Source organism: Aspergillus candidus (genome assembly GCF_002847045.1).
Source record: "Aspergillus candidus strain CBS 102.13 unplaced genomic scaffold BDW47scaffold_25, whole genome shotgun sequence".
NCBI lineage: Eukaryota > Fungi > Ascomycota > Eurotiomycetes > Eurotiales > Aspergillaceae > Aspergillus > Aspergillus candidus.
The window spans coordinates 18,511-42,165 of NW_020194030.1; the positions used below are offsets into that span (position 1 = coordinate 18,511).

At 52.1% G+C, this 23,655-nt stretch overlaps 7 protein-coding genes across 7 annotated transcripts; 1 reads left to right on the top strand and 6 right to left on the bottom strand.

Annotated features, from left to right (window-relative positions):
* Nucleotides 1–182: 182 nt before the first annotated feature.
* BDW47DRAFT_106483 (hydroxymethylglutaryl-CoA lyase) lies at nucleotides 183–1,624 on the bottom strand. Its single transcript, XM_024812781.1, has 2 exons — nucleotides 959–1,624; nucleotides 183–864 (listed from the first exon to the last, which is right to left on the bottom strand). The coding sequence occupies exons 1-2, from the start codon at nucleotides 1,414–1,416 to the stop codon at nucleotides 237–239; spliced, it is 1,086 nt and encodes a 361-aa protein (XP_024671614.1). The 5' UTR covers nucleotides 1,417–1,624; the 3' UTR covers nucleotides 183–236.
* A 474-nt stretch (nucleotides 1,625–2,098) lies between these two features.
* On the bottom strand, nucleotides 2,099–4,568 carry BDW47DRAFT_131867 (glycoside hydrolase family 71 protein). The gene is made up of 5 exons (XM_024817411.1): nucleotides 4,193–4,568; nucleotides 3,615–4,146; nucleotides 3,336–3,561; nucleotides 2,822–3,279; nucleotides 2,099–2,768 (listed from the first exon to the last, which is right to left on the bottom strand). Exons 1-5 carry the CDS (start codon nucleotides 4,319–4,321, stop codon nucleotides 2,221–2,223), a joined length of 1,893 nt encoding a protein of 630 aa, XP_024671615.1. The 5' UTR covers nucleotides 4,322–4,568; the 3' UTR covers nucleotides 2,099–2,220.
* A 1,048-nt stretch (nucleotides 4,569–5,616) lies between these two features.
* Nucleotides 5,617–11,452, top strand: BDW47DRAFT_106490 (ankyrin repeat protein). Its single transcript, XM_024812782.1, has 6 exons — nucleotides 5,617–6,708; nucleotides 6,757–6,996; nucleotides 7,043–7,364; nucleotides 7,414–9,181; nucleotides 9,239–10,221; nucleotides 10,270–11,452. The coding sequence occupies exons 1-6, from the start codon at nucleotides 5,785–5,787 to the stop codon at nucleotides 11,403–11,405; spliced, it is 5,373 nt and encodes a 1,790-aa protein (XP_024671616.1). The 5' UTR covers nucleotides 5,617–5,784; the 3' UTR covers nucleotides 11,406–11,452.
* A 252-nt stretch (nucleotides 11,453–11,704) lies between these two features.
* Nucleotides 11,705–13,332, bottom strand: BDW47DRAFT_106492 (phosphatidylserine decarboxylase family protein). The gene is made up of 2 exons (XM_024812783.1): nucleotides 13,235–13,332; nucleotides 11,705–13,168 (listed from the first exon to the last, which is right to left on the bottom strand). The coding sequence occupies exons 1-2, from the start codon at nucleotides 13,270–13,272 to the stop codon at nucleotides 11,857–11,859; spliced, it is 1,350 nt and encodes a 449-aa protein (XP_024671617.1). The 5' UTR covers nucleotides 13,273–13,332; the 3' UTR covers nucleotides 11,705–11,856.
* Nucleotides 13,333–13,563: 231 nt separating this feature from the next.
* On the bottom strand, nucleotides 13,564–14,231 carry BDW47DRAFT_106493 (uncharacterized protein). The gene is made up of 4 exons (XM_024812784.1): nucleotides 13,987–14,231; nucleotides 13,845–13,930; nucleotides 13,731–13,778; nucleotides 13,564–13,671 (listed from the first exon to the last, which is right to left on the bottom strand). Exons 1-4 carry the CDS (start codon nucleotides 14,182–14,184, stop codon nucleotides 13,575–13,577), a joined length of 429 nt encoding a protein of 142 aa, XP_024671618.1. The 5' UTR covers nucleotides 14,185–14,231; the 3' UTR covers nucleotides 13,564–13,574.
* Nucleotides 14,232–14,806: 575 nt separating this feature from the next.
* Nucleotides 14,807–16,580, bottom strand: BDW47DRAFT_131869 (putative sugar transporter; the record flags this gene model as incomplete). Its single annotated transcript, XM_024817412.1, has 1 exon — nucleotides 14,807–16,580. The coding sequence occupies exon 1, from the start codon at nucleotides 16,331–16,333 to the stop codon at nucleotides 14,807–14,809; it is 1,527 nt and encodes a 508-aa protein (XP_024671619.1). The 5' UTR covers nucleotides 16,334–16,580.
* Nucleotides 16,581–18,705: 2,125 nt separating this feature from the next.
* Nucleotides 18,706–20,568, bottom strand: BDW47DRAFT_126077 (ankyrin repeat-containing domain protein; the record flags this gene model as incomplete). Its single annotated transcript, XM_024816487.1, has 1 exon — nucleotides 18,706–20,568. One exon carries the CDS (start codon nucleotides 20,566–20,568, stop codon nucleotides 18,706–18,708), a length of 1,863 nt encoding a protein of 620 aa, XP_024671620.1.
* Nucleotides 20,569–23,655: the final 3,087 nt, after the last annotated feature.

A 23,655-nucleotide genomic window follows, 5' to 3' on the forward strand; every position in this document is an offset into this window, starting at 1 on the left:
TTCTTCGCTTGGCTTATTGGGAAGTTAACCATGGCAAGTTACCTAATTAAGATAGTCTAGAGAATCGCCTTCGATGACCAGCTACAGGCAGTTGTGGAGTCTTCTTTTCAATGTTACCAAAAAGAATTTGAACCTCTATCTGGGAGTGTCCTGGGTAGTTTAAAGGTGTCATGGCAGAGTACCATCCAATTAATAATTCAACGCTATGCAAATGTGACTCTTAACTCTATGTATATCTACCGTCCAAGCATCGTCTTAAGAACACACATCCAATCGACCTCCCGCCCCATATGAGCCGCCATAGACAAGCCTCCCTCGCCATCGAACTGCAAAATCCCCTCAGATCGCACATTACTATCCTCTCTATCCTTTCTCGACTGCACACGGGACATCCCCATCGACGCTTCAGACGCAGACGCAGACGCAGAAACGCGCGCCGCAATCCACTTCCCCGTCTCGCGCAGTCGAGCCACATCGACACCAGTCTCCACCCCCGCAGCATGAAACATATCCACCAGCGTCTCCGTCGCGACATTTCCCTTCGACCCAGGCGCATACGGACATCCACCCAGCCCGGCAACGCTGCTATCGAACACGCGCAGCCCGCAACGGTACGCCTCCCAGACGTTCATCGCGCCAGTGTGGTAGGTATCGTGGAAGTGGCCCGCCAACCGCGAGGTGGGGATGTCGTGTTCAACGAGGTATGTGATGAGCGAACGGACTTGCTCTGGGGTGCCGACGCCGAGGGTATCGCCTAGGCTCACTTCGTAGCAGCCCATCGTTAACAACTCGCGGACGCAGTGTAGCACGGATGTAAGTGGCGTAGGGCCGTCAAAGGGGTCTGCGAAGATGCATGATACGTATCTATTGACGCCCCTGTTAGTTTGCGAGCCCAATAGAAATTATAGAACCACAGTAGATGTAGTACAATCGTAGGGGTGGGGGGGTAGTAACTCACCCTCTAACCGCCACACCCTTCGCAGAAGCCCTCCCAACAACATCCCGAGCTCTCTTCAGCGCCTCCTCCATGCCGCAGTTGACGTTCGCACGGCTGAATCCCTCGCTGGCACTGACGAAGACAGCGACCTCGCGCACCCCCTGCTCCACAGCGACCTCAAAACCCTTCCTATTCGGGACGAGCACCGGTAAACGCAGTGTCCCCCGCCGCTCTTCATCGGCATCATCCCGATTCAACAAAGACTGAACAAAGGCATCACTCAAGACGGCCCTACAGTCCGCAAGTTGTGGTATCGCGCGTGGTGAGACAACAGAAGTGACCTCGATCGTCCTCAGCCCCGCGGCATGCAGTCTGCGGATAAGCTCGGTCTTCGTCGCGGTCGGGATATGGTGGTTGATGTTCTGGAGGCCGTCGCGGGGACTGACCTCCACAAGTCTGACGGCGGAAGGAAGCTTCATCGCGGGTGGCAAGGGGAGGTTATCGAGTGGCGTGCGACGACAACAGAGACGGGGATCGCCTGGCGATAAGAGGGGCTCATTCTTCAGTAATCCTGTGATGGGTGGGTGGCTGTGTATAAGGGTGGTAGGGGTGGTTAGAGTATGGAGGATGAGGTGAGATGGGTTTCATGTTTAAAGAGAGACATCAACCGAGGTACGGAATAGTCCAGAATAAGACATCCGAGTGAACCATGCGGGCAAAGAAGGATTTCCGGAAGAGGAGATGGGAATGATATCATCATGGGTCGGATCCACTCGGGGCGGATGAAACTGCCGAGTTTCGAGGGTTTCATACTCTCTATAGAATTGGATATGGGGTGTATTGTACGAGTCAGTATCAGGGTATGTTATTCTGCGGGGTAATGGAGTTTATCGCCGGATTTACAGTGTATAGCCCCTGTCCACATGACCTGGATGCCAGGAATTTGTGTATGTACCGTGTATTGATGCCTAAGGCATTACAATACTTGACTCACATAAACACTCTATCATTAGTCTCTATATGTCGACAGATAGGGCCCACTTTGTTTATTGACTGTCTTTCCTTCTGTTCTATACTTTGGTTGTCATCTTCGTACTCCCCACTGCTTTTTTAAAAGAAAGAGATCCATTGGTAGACGGCAATGTGATATTCGCTACCGACGTACAAAGCCTTAACAACTGCCACATCCCTGGCAACGTTGTCCAAGGTAAATCACCCAAGCAAAGAACCAGAAACAAATCTCCCTAATCTCCCGACCCTTATGCTTCTCTGGTTCGTATTACCTAAGACCGGGTAGTACAAGCCGTCGGCGGACAATACCCATGATTGCACGCAAAACTACACAGTCCCAGATAACTATCATCCAACCCGGCCAGCGGCACCCCGTTTGCACCCGTCGTCGGCGGCGTGGGAACCGGCGCTCCGTATTTCGTGCATGTACACGGCCCCGGGGGACAGTAGCCGTAGTGGCAGCAGAAGTCGCACAGACCGAGGTAGTTGCCCGGCCCGGTTCCTCCGATACAGGCGGTTCCGGGGGGTGTGCCTCCAGTGGTTGTCGTAGTGGTTCGGGAGGATGTGGTGGTGGTAGATTTGGTGGTGGTTGTAGGCTGAGAGGTGGTAGTTGGCGGTTTGCCTGTGGTGGTGGAAGACTTCGAGGTCGTCGTTGGTGGTGCGGTCCCGCCGGAGGTGGTGCTTGCTGATGGTGGCGGTGTCGGTGTGGACTTTCCTAGGGAAGGTGTCGCCTGGCAGGTGCTGACCTTGAGACCTGAGGTGAAAGCCGCGAGACCGTCAGGCTGCAAGACGTCGAGAGGCTGGGCTGGCAGAGTGCCGACTGTGGAGATGCGTTAGCGGGATACTGCTTTCTATTAGGACTGGAGTACATACCGTAGGGGTTGAAGTTATACAGCCCACAGACACATCCATCGATGATTGGCAGCAGACTCGTCCCGGACAATACCGTTTGTTCACCGCGGCTGAGGGCGAACCACTGCGATCCCACGCCCATGGGTGCCTGGAAAGCGCTAGCACCGGCAGGTGCTTCAAACGTCTGAACCTTGCCCCCGGAGTTGACTGTCACGGTTGCCGGCGATTTGAGCATGGCCACGACGAAAACGGCGTCTGCCATGCTTTCCCAGCCGTTAGGTCGTCCCATGAAGTAATTCCCGCTGCTGTTGTTGGCTCCTACCATGCACGTGTCGGTGGCATCGCAATTAACCTCACGAGGCGCTGGTCGATACCAGTATACCAGTTCCTCGTCTTTGATGTAACCGTCGACGGAGGTATCCCCCGCCTTGTAGGCAGCGATGTAGGGCTTGGAGATGTCCAGCCAGCCGTCGTGGGGCCTTTTTCGCATTAGCATGGGCTCTGCAATCGCATAAATATCACATCTACTACATACATATCGTTGACCCATTTGGAGCATCCATCGTCTGTGTGCGGCGAGCTCAGCGGTCCGATGTAATGCGATTCACCGTAGTCGTTCCACGTCACAATCTCGATAAAACGAGGTCCCATGGCCAGGAGGTCGTTCCAGCGCTCATACCAGAGGAGATCTCCCGGGAAGACCCAGTTTTTGCTGTACGAAACCTCAGGGCCGAAATGCGTGAAGAACCAGGGAGAGGCAGCTGGGCTTGATCAGCGTGGAAAAAAAAGAAGTAAAAAAATGCAGGAAGCGTACGCGCAATATATGCCTTTCCATTCAGCGCCTTGATATACTCCTGATCCCCTGCCTGCACGCTGACATTCGCACCCGGCCTGGGTGCTTTGTTGTTGCCATCGTTTGGCCAGGCCATCCAGTTTAGCAACCCATCTACTTGATCCATGTTCGTCCCATACGATGGATGGAAATTGGGCGCGAAGAATACTGGCCGGCCGGCCGCAGAACGCATCGCTGCGACATCCAGACCGTCGCCCGCAAAGCTGGACACAAACACCTTGTCGTCGACCATGAGTTGCGCTGGCTTGCTTGCATACTGCGCGATCTTTTGTCCGACTTGGGTACCTTGCCCTGTGTGATACCAATTGAAGTCGAAGGATATAAACACCTTCATGCCGTTGTTGGCCGCCGATTCGTACGCTAGCCCCAGCTGCTGGTCGGTGTAGGGATCGACGCCGATATTCAAGGCAAAGGCATCGATGCCCAGGGATTTGGCGCGCTGCATGTCAGAATCGTAATCCGAGGCTTTGTTGCGGTTGCTGACGATGCCGATCTGAATTGATTGGTATGCGTACAGTCAGAGCCACGAAGGGACGTACCATGAAATGCGCAAAGACCAAACGATTTGAAGCGGCCATGGTGTCCAGCGTGGCATCGGAGCTGGGAAGAGCCTGGGCCAGCAGACCCAAGGTCGACAAGATAGTCGCAAAGAGATTGACAGTCTTCATGATGGATTGTGCCGTTAGTGGAACGATCTTGACGAGGAACTCCCACCCGCTCCTTCCAATGAACAAAGGGGTGTTTAAGTAGTAGACCTCCCGGTGCTGACCGTCCCCCAGCCTAGAAGAGACGCTCGGCTGATGTAACTATATCAACTCATTGCAACCCTTCAGATTGCTAGCTCTAGGGTCATTGGGATAGAAAGTGACGCGGAGCGATTGGTTCCTGTCGCACTGAATCTCGTTCTGACACCACGCGTGGCGCGCATGGGTCGTCACTGTCATGAGAGCAACAACGCGCCACATTGGCGTATAATCGAGTCGGCTGGCAATGGCTCTTAGTCACTGCCCATACCATTGAGGCAATATCGCGCAAGCCTGTTCGGTGGCTTGTGAAACATGGCCGAGATTGTCTAGACGGGATGCCGTTGCCAGCCAAAATCGGGGTGGCACTGCATGGCCGATATTCTTCGACGTCAGTCAGACGACGGCAGCACGGGAATTTCAAACGGTACTGGGCCCTGCAGCAGTTTTTCTGCGCTGGGGATTGATTGGTGTTGAATCGACTGTCAGATTATAGCCTGTTGACAAGTGTGACATAATGTGGGGTTGTGATCGAGGGCGCAGGCCTGCCATACTGTCATGGTCCCACAAGAACGTTCCATAGTGCCTCTTTGAAGATTCCATGAACTTTATATGTGGGGATGACACCAGTTCGGAGAGTATTTGTATAACCCATCGGGGGAATGCCGGAACAAGATATATATATTCCGCCTATGAGGTGGTAATATTATACAGCTCATCACAACAGGGCCAGTGCAACCACGAGATAGTGAAATGACTTTATCCCTGAACGGCATTATCCGAAGCAAAGACTGCCTGCGATGTGAGTTCTGTGATCATGAACCCAATAAAAACCACATCTATGGTGATTTCACCTTTTAGCCGCTCAATACTGGGCAGGAAATGCACTGACTCGCGACGAGAACTAGCGTAGAATCCCTGACTCTCACCATATCATAATACAACCATCGTGCGTATATACAAGCACGCGAATCGACGTGGCGATCGGAAGTGGAGAAGAAGAGGAAGATGAAAGAAGTTGATTTCCACGATAGGCAACGATTGGCCTGAGGCTGCCTGGAGCTGCCTGGAGCTGCCTGGAGCTGCCTGGCCTGTCGCCTGCCGCTAAACCTGATTAGGAAACTCCGATACAAGGCTGCGCAGGAGCCTGAATGCTGCCCCAGGATTTAAAAGCGACGGAGAGAATTCTGTTTTTGTAACTATCCCAAGCCTCGGAATCTCTTTATCTCTTTATTTCACTCCATTGAGGTGCCTTTGATTCATTAGATCGTTGTCTGTTTTCTGCTTCCGTTTTCCCCCTGTGAAACCTCTCGGGCTTTGATGCAACTGCCAATCAACGACTACTGGCAGAGTCATACTACAATCAGCTCCATAAAGGCAGTATCATCATGGCAGACAGTCTCCCCAAACTCCCCACAAGCCATTCTCATCTTCCATCGTGGATTCAGGCCCATCCGGATACTTCAATCTCCGAGTTAGTCCAGCCGTTCAATGAATATGAGGCCGAGATCCGAAAGCTCTTTGCTCAGGAGCCATCGAACCCCATCCTGCAGACCAATGATTTGAATGTGGTCCCTCTTTATGGTCCTGATGGCTCGACCGATGTTCGTATTCGAGCACGCAACCCATCGGCGGAGACCCAGGAGACTCGGGACAAGTACATGATTCCCCTGAAGGAGGATCAGCGCAAGCCTCACGGCTCGCCCGCAGTGGTCCCCCAACTGGAGGAATTCCGGCACAATCTCAGCATTTTCTCCGAGGGCGCCTTGAGTGAGATGGACTGGAGTAACGTCGTGGTTGCGGGGAGTGCCGTGGTGACCTCGTTGTTGCCTGTTCCCGAGAAGTACCGCGGATCAAAGCGGTCACTGCGGGAATACTATCACGAGAAGTTTACTCCAGCGTCGGATGTTGACCTGTTTCTCTATGGGTTGACGGAGGAGCAGGCTATCGACAAGATCAAGCAGATCGAAACGAAGATCAAGGATGCTATCATCTACGAAACCACCTCGGTCCGCACCAAGAACGCCATTACGATTGTGTCGCAGTATCCCACTCGTCACGTCCAAATCGTTCTGCGCATTTACAAATCAGTCTCTGAGATCTTAACGGGATTCGATGTGGACTGCTCCTGTGTCGCGTTTGATGGCAAGCAGGTCTATCTCGCTCCGCGGGCCCTCGCGTCTTATATCACCCAGATCAATAATATTGATCTGACGCGGCGGTCGCCATCTTATGAGAATCGTCTTTCGAAATACTCCCGCCGTGGTTTCGAGATCTTCTGGTCAGGTCTCGAGCGGTCACGCGTCGACCCGGTGAGTCTTTTGTTAAATGCCATCCCACCCACGATCTAATAGCCACAGACAATTTTCGAGCGAAGCTTTTCACGGACCCTCGGTCTTGCCCGTCTCCTGATCATGGAGCACCTGCCGAGTTCGTCCGATCGTGATTCATATCTCGACCAGAGACGGAAGGAGAGAGGCCGTCCTGCAAAGGAATCTCGGTACCAACATGACACCGTAGGGGGCAACATTAAGGATAACTTCGAGGATGAGGTTGCCGACTGGGCGGACGGGGATGAAGTGTCGAATTATAACACCTTTGTAAGTCTTTCGCCCCCTAAACCTGAGCCGAATCCTAACCGTCAAGACCATCCCATACGGCCCGAAATTCAATGCGGCCAAGGTCGAGCGACTGTTGTTCCAGAAGGACCTGCTTCTCAACAGCGAGTGGAATGTAAAGAAAAACCGGGATGTCAACCTCCACCGGCATCCTGTATTCTTCGGGGATGCCGAGAACATCGTTCATGACTGCTGTGGTACCTGCCCTGTTCCGGTGACGGATGAAGAAAAGGAAGTGGCCGAACAAGAAGGGAAAACATATATCTCCGGTGATGTCTCCTTCATCAAGGACAATCCGGGCCGCCAGGAGATTGGAAGCTTTAACCCAATCACCGATATCGATTGGACAGGTAGGGGCGTGCCTCTCTTTGTCTGTGTGATGATGACTGACCGCGACAGAAATGGCCTACGTTGGCAGCACGGAGAGTCTCTGCCATGCGATCGTGAACCTCGATCTTGAGGGGGTGAAGGGATGGCTAACCCAGGAGGGTGCCGACCCCGATACCCGCGATTATACCGGCCGCATGCCTTTGCATCTGGCCAGCTTGACATCCACTCCTGCCATCGTGCAAACCTTGGTCGATCACGGGGCGCGGATCACACCGCGCCTTGTAGACGGACGCACCGCATTACATCTAGCCGCCGAGCGAGGTAGTCTCGAAATTGTCCGCATCCTCATGACAAAGAGCAAAGAAAATGAAGCCGCCGCAGAGAAAGATTGCCCAGGACAGATTCAAGAAGTCAAACAGGAACATGACGAGACCGGTCAGGATGAATCCGGTCCGGCCGATCCCGAGCAAGCCGGGCCCGAAGACGACATGGTCGATACCAGCGACAATGAATCGAACACTAGTGGATCCTTCGTGAAGGTGAACGAGGACGGTGAAATGGACGTTTCTGAGAGCGATGACCAGGACGGCCCCGACATCTATGATGTAAATGCGCTCGCCTGGGATACCAATGCCTCGCCACTCCACCTGGCCATTGTAAACGGGCATGTGGACGTGGTCAAGGAGCTGGTCAGTTCTTTTGGCGCTGACGTCTTGCTGCCCATAAAATTGCTCGAGCATGGTTACTACGGGACCAGGCCACGAGGGGCCATCTTGTCTCTAGTGCTGGCCCTAGCTCTGCCATCGGAAAAAGCAAGGCCAATGGTGGAGAGGCTGCTGCAATTGGGAGCGACGCCAACCCAAGCGGACCTTGGACACAGGACCCCTGTACATTATGTCGCTGCTTCTAAGCATGCGGAACTGTTGGATGTCTTCACACGGCTCAGCCCGTCTGCCACCCTCAAAGCCATCAACTATGTTTCCTGTACCGGCCGCAGATGGGGGAACGTCACCGCGTTTACACCGTTGATGGTAGCCATCAGTGCCCGAAATACCGATGTCGCGATCAGGACGCTCGAAAATGGCGCCGCCCTCTCAGTCGACTTCGTCAAAGGAGCCCAATATATCGTGAACAAGGTGGAAATGAGGGAGCCCGAGAAAATCTTCGCCTGCGAATGCTCTCAACCTATCGTTCTTGCCGTTTTGAAAGACCTACCCAGGCTGGCCTTAGAGATGGTGACAAGAGGCTGCGACCCGAATACGCTGACCAAAGAAGGCCATGAAACCAGGTATCAATCCAAGAAGACCATCCACGAGAATGATCTCCATAAACCCCGGACTCTTTTGGAAGCCGTGCGAGAACAGATCCAGGAGATCCGCTCCCGTGTAGCCAGGGAAGTAAACTGCAAACTCCCTCGTCCGCTGCCATCCGACGAGGTTTGTTTAGAGGGCTTTCCAATGGGCTCCTACAAGAGATGGCATGCAGCACACAAACTTAAAGATGCGCGATTGAAATACGATAAAGCGCTCCGAGAGTGTAAAGCGACGGTGCAAGCGGCTAACGGGGAGAACGCCGAGAGACAACGTACCATTTACAAAAAGAAACTCGAGTTGTACGAAAAGCTCGAGACCGCGTTGCTGGACAGAGGAGCCAAGACCTTTCTTGAGCTCTTTCCTAATACCAAAACGGTTTACGAAACGCGCCGTTCGAAAAAGACCAAAAAGAAATCCCCTCAAAAGCCCTTCCAGGCAAACTTTCGCTTCGAGGGGAAACACAGCCAATCCAGGTACGGATGGTCAAACATGGATAAGGAGGAGGTACGCGGATACTTCGAGTTGTAAGTTCACAATGTGTGTTCCAACCGTTTTTACGACAGGCTACTAACCCGTCAAAGATTCGAGGCGGCGTGGCGGGGTGACCTGAATACGGTCAAAAAGCTTACTCTGGCAAAATGGGGAGAAGGTGGCAAGAAAGACCCTCTTCTGATTTCAGGCGACGAATACTATATGGATATGACGCCATTTACCATTGCCATCGTACGAGGACATCGCGCACTAGCCCGGGTCATGCTCGAAATCGGCCAGATCCAATACAACCCGCGAAAGGAAGAAGAGACAAATGTGCGATACCGGATCAACGACGACCTTGAGATATACAGTGAGGTGGTAGATGACCAATTCACCGTCGAGGAGATCGGCGAGGCGGTTACACAGATCGAGTGCGACAAGACCGCTATCTCGATGATGTACCATCAATTCTATGGATTTCTGTTTACCGAGGAGCATTCGGATGTCGCTGCGAGAGGTCAAACCGTCGACGAGTTGAGATACTCGACCGGGCGCGGATACGAGAATGTATTTGAGTATGCCGTTGAGAAGGACGATGTGGAACTGCTCGTCTTCCTGCTGGAACTGGCTGAAGAGGCTCAACGCCGTGGCCCAAACAACGAGGCCACTTTCTTCAGCGTACCGGAATCACTCGTGGACCTCGCGATCCAGAAAGGCCGACTCGCATGTCTTGAGGAGCTGATCAAGCGGACGGGGGCGCAACTTCCGATTGACGCCTTGGTCCACCAAGCGGGGATCCGAATCAAAGAGAAGTCCAAGTATTACGAAGGACTCTCGGTCCGCGGGAGGAAGCGAGCGGATTGGGCGGGTCGCGAAGGCCAGGAGAAGAACACGGATATGGGGGTCTCCCCGCTGTTGACCGCGGCGTGGAAAGGGAACCTGAAGAGCACAGAGTGGTACCTCGGCACGGCGCCGGCCCGTTACTATCTTGACTTCATGCAGAGACACACGGACGACAAACGGATTGGCTTGTTGGCGCAGTCGGAGAAAGGCATTGAGCGTCCTCTGATGGGGTGGCTGAACGCGGGCAGTAGGTTTCTCGGTATCCCGTTCCTCTTACGTTAGCTAACGAAGGCAGAACATCTCGTTCTACACTGTGCGATTGGCAGCGAACCGACCGAGGAGTCACGGCAGCTGATCAAATACCTACTAAGAGAAATGCCAGGGTGTCTGGAGACGAGATGCTGCCAGGGCTACACGCCGCTGAGCGTAGCATTCGCCTTGTCGCGGGTAAAAGCGGCTGAGATGCTAGTCCAGGCCGGAGCAGACCAGACGGTGCGAGGCGCCACCGGAAACAACCTACTCCACCTACTTCTGTGCGACTTTGACGGGCGAGAGCGCAACGGGCCGCGGCACATGGACGAACTGCTGGGACTCCTGGACCGCAGGCTGATTCCGTCCTTGCTGACAGAGAGATCGAAAGATGCGCCTGGTTCCCTGACGCCTCTCGCCCGGTGGATGCACACATCTTACTCGTTTACCCGTTGGTCGGACCCGTACAGCGACGACAGTTACGGGGAACCCAGAGGCAAGGTGGCCGTGTTTCGGAAGATGCTGGAGCTGTCGCAGTCGACGGGGCAACAAAGGCAGCTCGAGCTCATGGACGGCACGGGCAACACGCCGGTGCACCACGCGGCGAAGCTACAACTGCGCCAGACCTTGGGGCTGATACTCGACTTCCGGCCAGACCTGATCCACCGCGAAGACGCCAACGGGATGACGCCGCTGGAAGTCGCCAAGCAGCGATGGACAGGAGAAGTGACGGCGAACGAGCCGTGGACGGAATTCTCGCAGCGCGGCACAACGAGCACTCACCTGGACGAGAGCGACCCCGAGCGCCGCAGCGAACGACAGATCACGTACGACATGTGTCAGGCGCGGGCAGCGCGGAACCCGGGGAAGCGCAAGCTCGTGAGTCTGCACGATGCGAACGAGGTGACAAAGCGGCTGGCAGTGCGGCAGGATGAAGGGGAGCGGGGGTGGAAGCGGCCGAAGGAGGAGAATTGGGATGAGGACGAGGAGGAGACGGGCTCTGTTCCGCGTGATGCGATACAACGGTTGCGTTTTGAACGAGTCAGCATGGATGAAATTGATCCAGACAACAAATCTGAATCGGGTAATTCTGATTCAGATGAGGTTGAGTTGGGTGAGTATAAGAGTGAATCCGAATACACTGATGCATCTGCGTCTGAGAATGAGATGGATTGTACATAGGATATTCTTGGGATATAAGTTATACAACGATCAATGCGTGGTCTGGGAATGTTAGTGATAAATAAATGCACTGGTATACTCGATGGATCTATGGTGGTGTTGTTTGAATCAAGCTCAGTAGAAGTATATTCATTCAGTCAGCATTTCTTATCTCGACCACTCAACCAAAAGCATTAATTGGGAGTCGTAGAGTTTGATATCCAGCAATCCATTGTTCTATTTATCCTCTATAGACGTCACAGCTCATGATGCTGTCTACATTATAAATCTGCCGTATGAAACCTGGGCATATTAATATTGAGCAATATAAAATGTACACCCATATGTACTATCATATGATACACTTCCCTTATACATCAATAATGACAACCATACAATCAAATATCAATCCTAAAACAATCTACACCAAGTCCACCAATTACAACACACAGATCAAAAAAGTCAAAAGACATCACCCATTAACAGTCCCCAACTTACTCTTAACAGGCACATTATGCGTAACCTCGCCCGGCACAGGCAACCCCTCAAGCTTGATGCCCTCCCGAAACACCAAGCAATGGGTACTACCTCCAAAATGAAACATGCCGAGCTCGTCCCCCTTGCGCACCTCCTGGCCCGCGCGCACCGTAACATCACACGTCGAGACCTCGCACATCCCGACGGCGATGAACCCCACCATCCCGATGGCCGGGTTATGCGAGTCGATGAAGATGATGGCGCGGGTGGCGGTGGCGCTGTTGTACTCTTGGGCGGTGACCTGGCCTGCGAGGTCGATGCGGTGCGCCGCGGGGGCGACCTGCGACTCCGGGTCGGCGATGCCCTCGAAGAGAGGCTCCGCGTAGTATGTTCCCGGGACGGTGTAGGCCTTGTGAATGGTGCCGGAGACGGGGGCGTGCCAGCGGTGGTAGCTGAGGGCGGAGAGGAAGGCCTGGTAGACGGTGGCGTGGGTGAAGTGGGTGTGGGCTAGGGGGTCGTGGGCGAGCATGTCCTGGAGCGAGTAGGGTTGGGATTTGATCCAGAAGCGGTCGCGGGGCTTGACACGATGGGCGATCTTGTAGGGGGTGGATTCGCAGGCGTTGGCGATGACGGCTTCGTTGTGGGGGTCGGCGACGGGGCGGACGCCGGGGCGGTAGAGGCGGGTGAAGAAGTCGTCCCAGGAGGTGAAGCCGTGGTGCGGGGCGGAGGGGTCGCAGACGTAGAGGTCTTCGAAGGAGAGGGAGGAGGCGGTGGGCTCGTTGGCGACGGCGCAGAGGTCGGGTTTGGCGGTGGGGCCGAGCCAGCCGTGGGCGCCGGGGTTGATGCATTCTGCGGAGGCCGGGGAGGAAAGGAAGGCACCCCATGCGTCGAGGATCTTCTTGAGGGCGGCGTTGATGTCCGGGTCGAGGTAGGCGGCGTAGCCGGAGGGGGTGCCCATGGACCAGTCGAGGACGGCGTTGATGGGGAGGCCGACGAGTCCGACGCGGTGGGACATGTCGGACCAGGTGGGGGCGGTGGTGATGAGGTAGTTGAGGACGTGGAGGAGGTGGTGGTAGTCTCTGATCTGGGGGGTGCCGGTGGGATCGGTGGAGTAGGTGCGGTTGCGGGGGAGTTCCTCGAACATGGAGGAGATGAGGAGGAAGACGCGGGTGTTGGATTCGATGAGCTTCTTGAAGTCTTCGAGGGCGGGGTGGAGGGGTTGGGCTTTGCGCTTGTCGACGTGGTCGATGACGCCGCCGAGCCATTCGTGGTGGGCGGCGTTGGTGGAGGGCATCCACCGGCCGATACTAGATCATCAGTTAGATATGTGGGTGATTGGGGGGTGGAATGATATTGGGATGATATAGACATACTGATGCAGACGAGGGGCGTGGGAGTGATGGGCAGGCATGTTGAGTATGAAACAGGTAGGATATAAAATATACAATTAATTGAATAGAATGAGTGTAAGAAGTAGAAATAAGATGGGAAATAGAAGAGAAATAAAGAGATGATATAGACATAAGTTGAGGTTGTATAAACGACATCACGATGATGCCGTGACGTCATGACGTCATCCACTATCTAATCAACCTTATCACTTATCGATAACATCCTTATCTGTATCCAAATCAGAATCAAATTGATCAATCTACCTCATCATAAAACAATGAACAATAAAACCAATCAATGGAGAGAAAGGTGGAAGATGAATCAATAAGCACATTTCACCCCCAACACCTCCACCCCATCCAACACGGGCTTCACATCGGGTGAGACCAACACGGACGGTCCATAACACAGTGGGTGCCTTTAGTTACGTCAGTATCCACAAGACATAGCTTGATAGAGTAAAAAAGGGGGACGTACGAGTATAGATAGCACGATCCATGAGAGAGGTCAAAGCCGTGAATTTTCCTATCATCATTATCATTAGTTTTGATCATAGTTACAAGGGGGAGAGGGGGGGAAGGGAAGGGATACATAGGCGCAGGCTGCACGCATATGGTCGGCGGGACGAATAGTTGCTGAGGGGTGGGATGGTCCGGAGTGTGGATGTAAACCGTTACCTAGGTTGCTGTTAGTTATACACGTATACCTAAATATATAGAAAAGATAGACATACAGCATCAACAGGAACAGAATCATTCCGGCGGGCTCTCATACTGCGGGTGTTGATGTTGGCAGTAGTAGTATTCCCCCGTGCAACATGACGGTGATCAAGCTGGGTAGAGTTGGAGCGAGCATCCAGAGAATGAGTGCTGTTGAAGGCGCTGGCGAGGGAGAGGAGAGCAGTAGCGATGGTGAGAGTTGAGAGATGCATTTTGTTGTTTGTCTCTTTCTTCTTCCTTGTCTTTAGATGGATCCGTGTTATAGATGAATTCTTTACCTTAGATATATCCCACGTACTTAGCAAGATGATGAAAAGAAGAGTTAGAAGGGGGGGATAAGAAGAATATTTATACCTCTCCATAGTAGATAGTCATATTAACCCCATATTAGATCATAATTACAACCACCTACCTCCTACCTCCTACCTACAACACCTCTGCCTCATGTTAATGTCAAACATACGACATACGATATCAACACCATAGCAACTCACGCATGTCTTAGACATTACTGGACGTATGTAAGGGGTCGGAGGGTCAATCCGGTAATAGTGTAATGGATGATATAAACCCTACAGGGATGGATCAGTCTGGTTATAGAGTAGAGCCCTACGGATGAGAACAGCGTTGATTGATGATTGGATGAGTCTGTCTAATATGTTATCCTTGTAGGACACTGTCCAAGCATATTCATGCAAGGTACTCCAAACTGTCATTTACAGTGTCTACTCCCGCAAGGTGACCAGACAATACAAAGTTGATAACAATAAAATAACCATGTCGTCAAGGACAAAAGTAAGGAAAGGAACAAAACGGTAATACCGCCACAAAAAACTAATTAGCCATCTTCCCCCGCGTCTCATAGGGAATCAACATCACCATCCCCCCAGCAGCCAAAAACAACCCCCCACTCACCCACACCGGCACACTGGTCCGCATATCCGACACCAGCGCAATAATCGGCGCAAGGATCCCCCCAACGCGATTCGCCGCGCTGACCAGTGCATTGCCCGTCCCGCGGTGCTGCGTGTCGAAGATCTCCGGTGTGTACGCGTACAGCACGGCGTACATCAGACTGCTCGCGAAGCTGAACGCGCAGTTCCAGCCCAGTAGGGCGGCTGATGTGCGCGCTGTCGTTGATGCGAGTAGGAACGTCCCTGTCGCTAGCACTGCGGCTGTTAGGGATCCCCGTCGGCCCATCCGTGGCTGTTCCACTAGGTACCCGCCCAGCAGACTGCCTGGCACGCCGACCGCCGCGATTATCAGGGAGTTGCGGTAGGTCTGGTCGATGGAGCCGTCGCCGAACTGCACGCCGCGCGTTTGCTGCAGGAAGGGCAGGAAGGCGTTGTACAGCGGGTAGCCTAGCCCGATGAGGCCCCAGATGGCGATGAGGAGGGTGGTAGCGAGGGCTCGTCGCCGACCGTGGAATAGCGCCCGTACATGCGGCAGCGCCAGCGGCTCGAGATGTCGGCCTAGTCGCTGCGACCACGGCGCTGGGCGGTCTGGGTGGTCGTCGGCGAGCACGTCAAGCGCGTCGGGGGTAAGATGGCAGGGCTGGCCGTTGCGGCGGGCGACTTCGTGGACGACGGCGACGGCTTGGGCGTGGCGCCCGCGACCCATGAGGTACTTGGGGGATTCGAAGAGGGTGAAGAAGAGGAAGCGGGCGATGAACATGACGACGGCTAGCCCGCCCATGGCGATCAGGAAGTACCGCCAGCCCATGTTGTCGGCGCGGGTGCACGTCTCGACGGAGGCGCACGTGCGTCGTCCGATGAGCGGCCAGGCGACGAGGGTGGCGAGTAGTTGGGCGAGGGCCCAGTGGATGGACAGCACGGTCAGAAGGTATTGGTGTGAGCCAGGCAGAAATTCGAGAAAGATGGCCGAGTCGACGGGGAGGTTCCCGCCGACGCCGACGGACCAGAGGGCGGCGAAGGTGGCGATGGCGCGGAAGGACGGCGACCCTGCGGCGATCAGGCCGAACAGGCCCGTGATGCCGATGGTCAGGTTGAAGGCCCAGCGGCGACCGAAGATGTCGCATCCGAAACCCCAGAACAGGGCTCCGATCAGCAGTCCGATGTTCTGGGCTAATGTCAGTAGCTCAGGCTCCGGGCCGGGAAACTCGTAGGACACGGGGACGAGGATCAGGGAGGTAACGATAGGCCAGAGGTTGTCGCTGGCCCAGCCGAATCCGATGACGGCGAACAGCTGCCACTGGTAGCGACCCATGCCGATGGCTTGGATGGCGCGGTTGAGGACCGCGGCACGGGCCTCGTACGGAGACTGCGCGGGGGCATCGTCCGGGGGGGTCATACCCCCGGATGCCCCTTCCGGGTCGGACTTGGGGCTCTGAGGGGCGTCCATCGCGTCTTTGAGGGTCAGTGGGATTTTATTTGCATCGACGAGATCATACCGTCGGCAGTGAGAAAGGGTGAACGGGCGATGGGAGAGGCGAGCGGGCGCCGCTCGAGGTCGTCGAGATCATGACCGGAGGCTGCAGGATAACGCCATTCGGGAAGAGAATGAGACCATTGGCGGAAACCCCGCATGGTGGGCAGACCTGATTGGTGATGTGGGGGTCAGTCCAAGGAAGGTGCAGAAAGATGAAGTCGAAGAGAGGATGGGATGACCGGGAAGAAGGGAAGGGAAGAAAGATGAAGTAAGGAGGTCAGACGGTTGCCGGGGGAGCTGTCTCATTTAGGAAGGTCATAAACATCTCCGAGGATGGTATAGACAGACCGATATAAAGATTGATATTGAGTGGAGTAAGGATTCAACAAGAGAAATGATTCAGCTGATTCATCTTTTGTCATGATGCTGTCTGTTATAGACATGCAGTGATCATTGAGACAAGGTGGATGAACCATAAGATCAAAACAAGATCCTGCGGGGTATCTCCACTCCAGATTCTCCACTCTCCATCACTTAATACAGTCAACCATTGCTCCATACTCTTTGCACGTGTAAACGTATCTCATCCATCCCTACAGAACTCCTACAAATCCACCCGCGGCGACATCTTCACCGCTCGACAACCTGCACACTTCCCCCCGTCATTGTGTAAGCCACCAGGAGAACGACGTCATGGCGGCTGTCAACCTCGTACGCCACAAGCGCAGCTGACCGTCCGCGTGGGTGGTTGGGCCGGTGATGGGGTTGTTGGAGCGACATGCGGTGGGATGTATCTAGGGAGATGAATCTCGAGGTGGAGGGGGGGAGAGGAGAGGGCATTAGATAAGGAGACGGCGTCATTACAGCTGGTGAGGCGACGGTGGAGTACGGAGAGAGTATCGAATTGCTCTAGGTTCACGATGAGACTATAAAGCTGATAGATAGATGATGACCACCATGACGATCGTGATATTGGACCTTCTCATCGAAGGGGAAGGGATGGGATCTGTGTCATTTGAATCAGTGGGGTGTGTAGGATAGTGACACTCATCTATCTTGGGAAACACCTGATAAGACGGTCAAATCCTGATAAATCCGATGATTCTTTGAGATATAGAAAGGGTAATGAATAGTTGCAAGATGTGAGAAGAGTCAGGATATCATGGGAGGTTGACATGTTGTCTCTCTTGATATATATATGGTAGGTAGGAGAGGGATATAAAATGTTCGCCATGGTTTTGCTTTCATTACGTTCTTGCTTGGGGTGTTTACGTAGCAGACGTGCCACTATGAGCCATCCTCTGTAAGTAACGTACAAATCATCCAACACCTGCAGTTGGATACATTGCATGACATGACTTCGTGGAAGGCGAAACCAACCCTAGTGGGGCACTGTGACCCGACCAACCCAGATGATAGAACGTTGTTTACTGCCGGGGTGACAGCTATAGACACGCAAGTGCGATATACCCCGTGTCGGACGGGCACTGGCTGCGCCTCGCCCTGTGACCTCTCCGAGGCAGACACATTTCAGCATCATATATCGCCTGATCTGTAAAAGGGAATACTTTGTGTCTCCTTGTGCATGTCCATCCCAACGAACCGGTCTTTCCCAAAAGAACGGATCTCAAAAACCTCTCAAATTACCATGGCTGCAATGGCAAGCTACTTACCCCATCTGCCCCGAACCCCATCCTAACCGCCCTCCCAGCTCATGTCGATGGCGTCGACCCCAGACCCCAGCACAAGCATCGCCCCTTCCACAAATGACCACGGCGGAGACTCCGCGGGGGGAGACACCCCCGACGTGAGGGAAAAGCCCAGCCACAGATCCGACGGACCACCAAATTTGCCAGCGACACTGCTGAACAGCGAGCCTCCTGAAAGTCGGACTCGACGACGTCAAGAGGCGGCTCGCCAGGGGCGTGTGGATCGCATTACGGACAAGCTGCAGCAGTTCTTTCGCTAGGATGTGAGGATGCGATTTGGTTTTTCTTCTAGTTCTTGGGTTTGAGGTGGTGCTAGGTAGGGGGATTGAGTAGTAGGATGGTCTTGTCTCGTTAACAGTTGAGATTGACGGTCCTGGTTGAAATTCGAGAAGAAAAATGGCCATTCTGTAGGTTCTTACTTTCGTTCTATTTCGTGGAAAGGCTACGTCAACCTTCCGGTAGCGAAAACTCCAAGAATGTCTTTCAGATGTCATTGTCAAATTGACCGCGTAGATAAGCTTCACTTTTCTCCTCCCCATCCATAGAACATTCAGATGCAGGGTGTCAGGGACAAAATAAGAGGACGAAGAAAAAAGAGAACGAAAAAAGAAGAAGGAAAATAGAAAGGAAAAGGGACTATCCCTCAAGAAGGTCCGCAAAGTCCGCAGCGCTGGCTCCGAAGTCGCAGCAGACGTGGCAGATTCTATACTTCCGGATTCCGGAACCACATTGGACGCCTCGATCCTTCTGATACAAGCAAAGAGTGCACACGTCGCATTCTATTGAAGAGGTCTTTTCCAGAAAGGATAGGATGTCGCCCGTCTGTTCATCATCCTGCAGCTGCATCCCGGTTCCCGTCAGAATACTCTGCATGGAAGTATTACCAGTTGCGCGCATCCACCACGACAGACTCCGACCAAAGGAATCCTTAGGCTCCAACAGCAGCGGACGAGATTCCACAATCTGCCGGACAATACTCAGATGGCCGTGCTGAACGGCGACAAATAAGGGCGTGAGGCCGAATCGATCCCGGCGGTGAACGTCGCTGTCACGGTCTGCGAGCTGCACGAACATGTCGTGCTCGCCGTTGGCGGCAGCAAGGAAAAGCGCATTCCTCCCTAACTTGTCCACGTCATCCCATCCCATTCTAGGGCTCCGCAGGAGCGACATGAATTGAGCCTTCCGGCCCCGGCTGACAGCCCAACAGAGTGCATTACGCCCGTAGCGCTCATCCACTCCTTGGAGAGATACACCCTTCTTTATTAAGAACTCGATCACATCTACCGTACCAAGCAACGCAGCAAAGCACATGGTAGACAAATTGACTGATGATTGCCCGGGATCACTGCCTGAATAATCGAGTAGCACCTCCAATAATTCCAGCTCGGACCGATGGATAGCCGTTCCCACACTGGTAAATCCAAACTTATCTTTCTTCATGAGTAGGCCGGGGTTGCTGTTCAGCAGCAGTCTCACGACACGCACCCTATTGGAGATCGGGGTCTTCTTCGACCTAGGGATGGGGTCAGGCTTTAATAAGAGATCCAACGGCGTGTAATCCGAGGGGCCAGAAGCCTCGCATTTGGCACCGTGTTGAAGAAGCAGTTCCACGATCTTCACATGACCCATGCTCGCAGCCACATGCAGCGCCGTCAGGCCCATTTTGTCACTGGCGTTAACGTCCGCCCCGTACTCCAGCAACAGCTGTACCTCTTCGATGCGATCGATCCAGGAGATGTGATGCAATATTGTGCCTCCATTAGGTTCGGTGCGAGCGTCAAGGTCAGCTCCTTCGTCAATCAACCGCTTCATGACACCTTTCCACGCACCGCTTTGCTTCGTCTCGGGCTCCATCTGAAGAAACAAATAATGTAAAAGCGTCGTGCCGTCCTCTTCCTTGGCATTGACGTTTGCTTTGTATTTCCGCAGTAAAACATCCACAACGGCAGCTTGACACCTGCTGACAGCTGTACCCAGCGGAGTTATGCCATCTGCATTAACGCCTTCGATATCAGTTTCCTCTAGCAGCAGATGATCAATGATCGGCAGCTGTCCATAATACACAGCCCAATGGAGCTGCTCCAGTCTGATACGCTTCGCCAGGGCCCGATTCACACCTTCGGGGCCCTCCACCAGCAGCCGAGCCACCTCAACATGACGAAGCCGAAGAGCGCACGACAGCGGCGTCTCCCCAACCACCGAGTCCAAGACGGCAGACCGAGCCGGCTCCTTCGCAGGCACTACGCGATTATAGAGTCCGAGATACACCTTTTCCGCCATGATTTGGCCTATGTGGCCGGCGTCCTCGACCATCAACTTCGCTTTGGTTTCGAGAATGTGCTGCACGAGTTCCTTGTCGCCTCTTTGAGCGGCTACTGTCAGAGCGATGCGGCCGTCTTTGTCTTTGTGATTTCTCTGTATGGTGATGTCTTCCAACATCAGCAGACTGGACAGTCCTGCATCAACGACGCCGAGCCCTGGCAGATTCGCGATGGACATGATTCTGTTGGGCGTTGGAAATTGAGTGGAAATTGTCCGGTAAGAATATTCCGATATTTGGTCTGCTTTCGAATGAGAGTATGATGAGTATAGTGTTGTCGTGGGGTGCTATTCGCGGTCTATATAGAGTGATGCCAATGCAAGGGAACTCGGTCAGTCCGTCTTTAAAGAGTTGCTGCCTGCTTTGTGCATATCCAGGGCCGCTGTTGCCTTATATCTACCTATGTAGGGATGTACCTACACCGGATATGGTGATCGATACCGGTTCAAACTCTTCATAGGAGATTACCTGTCTTGTTGCCTAAAGCAATAATCTCGGAGGTCACAGTTTCGGAATAACGGTGAGCAACAATTAGACGGGGGGGAAATGAACCATCGCCGGGCCCTTCTAGGACACTTGTGAACTTGTTGAATGTCTCACCCATGAGCAGCAGTTGAAGCTTCTGACAAGATGGAACTGATATAATCACTTGATGACTAGCGCGAAAAAGGTGCCAGCCCATGTTTGGAGTCAGGAAACCCCAAACTGGTGGTATGTACCCAACCAAACAAAACTCCATCTTTACCCCCCAGATCCATTCTGATCAGGGGAGATTTGTCTACTAGCAAGACAAGCATCCAGATCCTCTTTCTCCAATCGTTGACCCGAGATCTCTCACTTCCAACCTCAACTGCCGTCCACTACCCCGGCTGGAACCCCATGCTCTGGGACCAACCTGTCCACGAAGACTTCATCGATTCGTACATACTATGGGCTGAGGTGATTAAGATACTGCATCAGGTTTAACTATCGGAAAAGAAAAAAAAACAGAGGCCAAAGAATGTTTCCATCATTGCTAGTGATGCGCTTACCAACTAAGCCATAGAAGCTCATTGGTCAAGACATCCAGACGAAATAGTTGAGTTGCAAACCAGAGTCAAATCAATGATTTAGATGGAGGAAATTTATGCAAATCACAAGTGTGGCTGCAAAGAGATACAAGGATGAGGGAGGGGGTTTGATTAGAGCAAAAGATATCTTCATGATTACTGACAGAATCCATATTACCAGTGTTCGAATAGATGATAGATAGCTATATGCTCTCTTTTCCCCTTAGAGACGTTCTTGACACTTCTCTGTTTTCAAACCCCTGGTAATCCTGATTTCAATGGTCTCATCTGATTAAATGAGCAGAGTTTGTTCTACGATTCATCAGAGCCTCACTTGTCTAGAAGGATGGCTTCTTGATATATATTTCAAAAAAATGCCGCTGTTCGATTTCTTTTATAGGGTATGCTTAGCATAGTGGTGATGCTCTATGTTATTCTAGTTAAGAAAGGCTGTGACTATCCCTGGCCATAGCTCCAGGTCTTCTTATATTATAGCTTGTTATACTTAGAGATTACTATTCCCTGTTACTACTATATCCAGCCCGGCCAGTATATATATATCTAGCTGTTTACATACCCTGTTATCTAAATACTTACAGATGACCTGGTTCTATATAATCTTTTAGGAGGACTTTAAGCACCAGCAAGTTCTTTATATAATAACCTAGCCATTAGACCTGAAAAGGATCTGCCCTGATCTGTCTTCAGGGTGAAAAGTACTTATACAGGACTTTGAGAGCTAGAATTATAAAAAAAAAAAGATAATCTGAGATAATAATCTTAGATGGCTAGTTTACTAAGACCTATCAGTACTAAGTTATTACAAGTATTATAAACTATATATTTATAAGCTCCTGACCCTCTCATTCTTTTAATTACTTGCTCAGGGTACTTGATCACTTAATTATCTCATACTTGGTGATTATCTCAGGCTCCCCAGGGCGTGCTCAGATTTACTCAGTAAGCAGAAAGCAGCGAAGGGTGAGCACAAAAATGGAGAGAGTAGGCCATGGATGCTCTTAGAAAAACAAGTACAAATGTGGTGGATAGCGCTCGACTAAATCCCCAAGTCCTCCACGCCTTGGTCATTAGTAGACTACTTGTAGTAGTCCCTGTATCTCTAATATTCTTAGACCATTGAATAGTATATTTATATTCATGAATATTCTACAGGTTGTATGGGGTATATTCAGTATAGGCCATTGAATAGTCTTGATGCGGTGGAATATTAATATATTATACTGTTTCTCTCGGTACAAAAGAATGAATAGCCGGCTGTTGACGGACTCAAGTCCAAACACCAAAAAGTACTATACTACCTCCAGCGTAGTGACGATGCGATGGTTATATTGGATAGAGATGTATTTATGGTGGTGTTACAGATCTACGTGGAAGCCAGTCAGCTGATGCAGAGTTTTCAGACAGATAATGGCAGCCGTCGCTGTAGGATCATTATCATCATTATCGACCATCGCTTTCCCGATGGACTGGTTGTTCGTATCATATGATAGAAAGATGATAGATAGAGATTATTTTGGTGGAGGTATCCGTTATTCCACAATATAGGATGAGGCTACTGTTGAGTGTTCAAACCTAAGGAATGACAGGTGGTGGGATCTCATCGTCTGGTTGTATACTTTGACTTTATTATCAAATTGATATGGTGTATTTATTATTTAAATGTCTATTTTAATAATGATTTAATTGATTAATTGCATCATGGATCGACATATTTTGATGATTCTTTATTATTATTCTTTTCTTTTCTATTTTGATTTTTGATTTTGATTTTTGATTTTGATTTTGATTTTGGATTATTGAGGGGGAGGTATGTAATCTATGTATGGGTGTGTTTCCGTCTCGACAACAGGAGGGAATCTCAACAATACCCGGTATGAGACGGTATTCTGATACGGGAATCCCACGTGACCGCCCGCGACCCAAAAAACCCCCCCCAAACCCGCCGGGAAAAAAATCATTTTCTGAAAAATAATTAACCACCACCATCAACCTCATCTCCATCGCCCATCTCCATCGTCTCCATCATCATCGGGGTCATCTCTCTTCTTGGGTATTGAGATCCGGTGAACTGGACAGAATCCAGAATCTTGTCCAGAGTGATCGTGCCCCATCGACCTCCGGGGTTCAAGGGGTCTGGCCTCGCTCGTCTCCCTTTTTTCTCTCCTGATTTTTCTTTATTATTTATTTTTCTGGTCT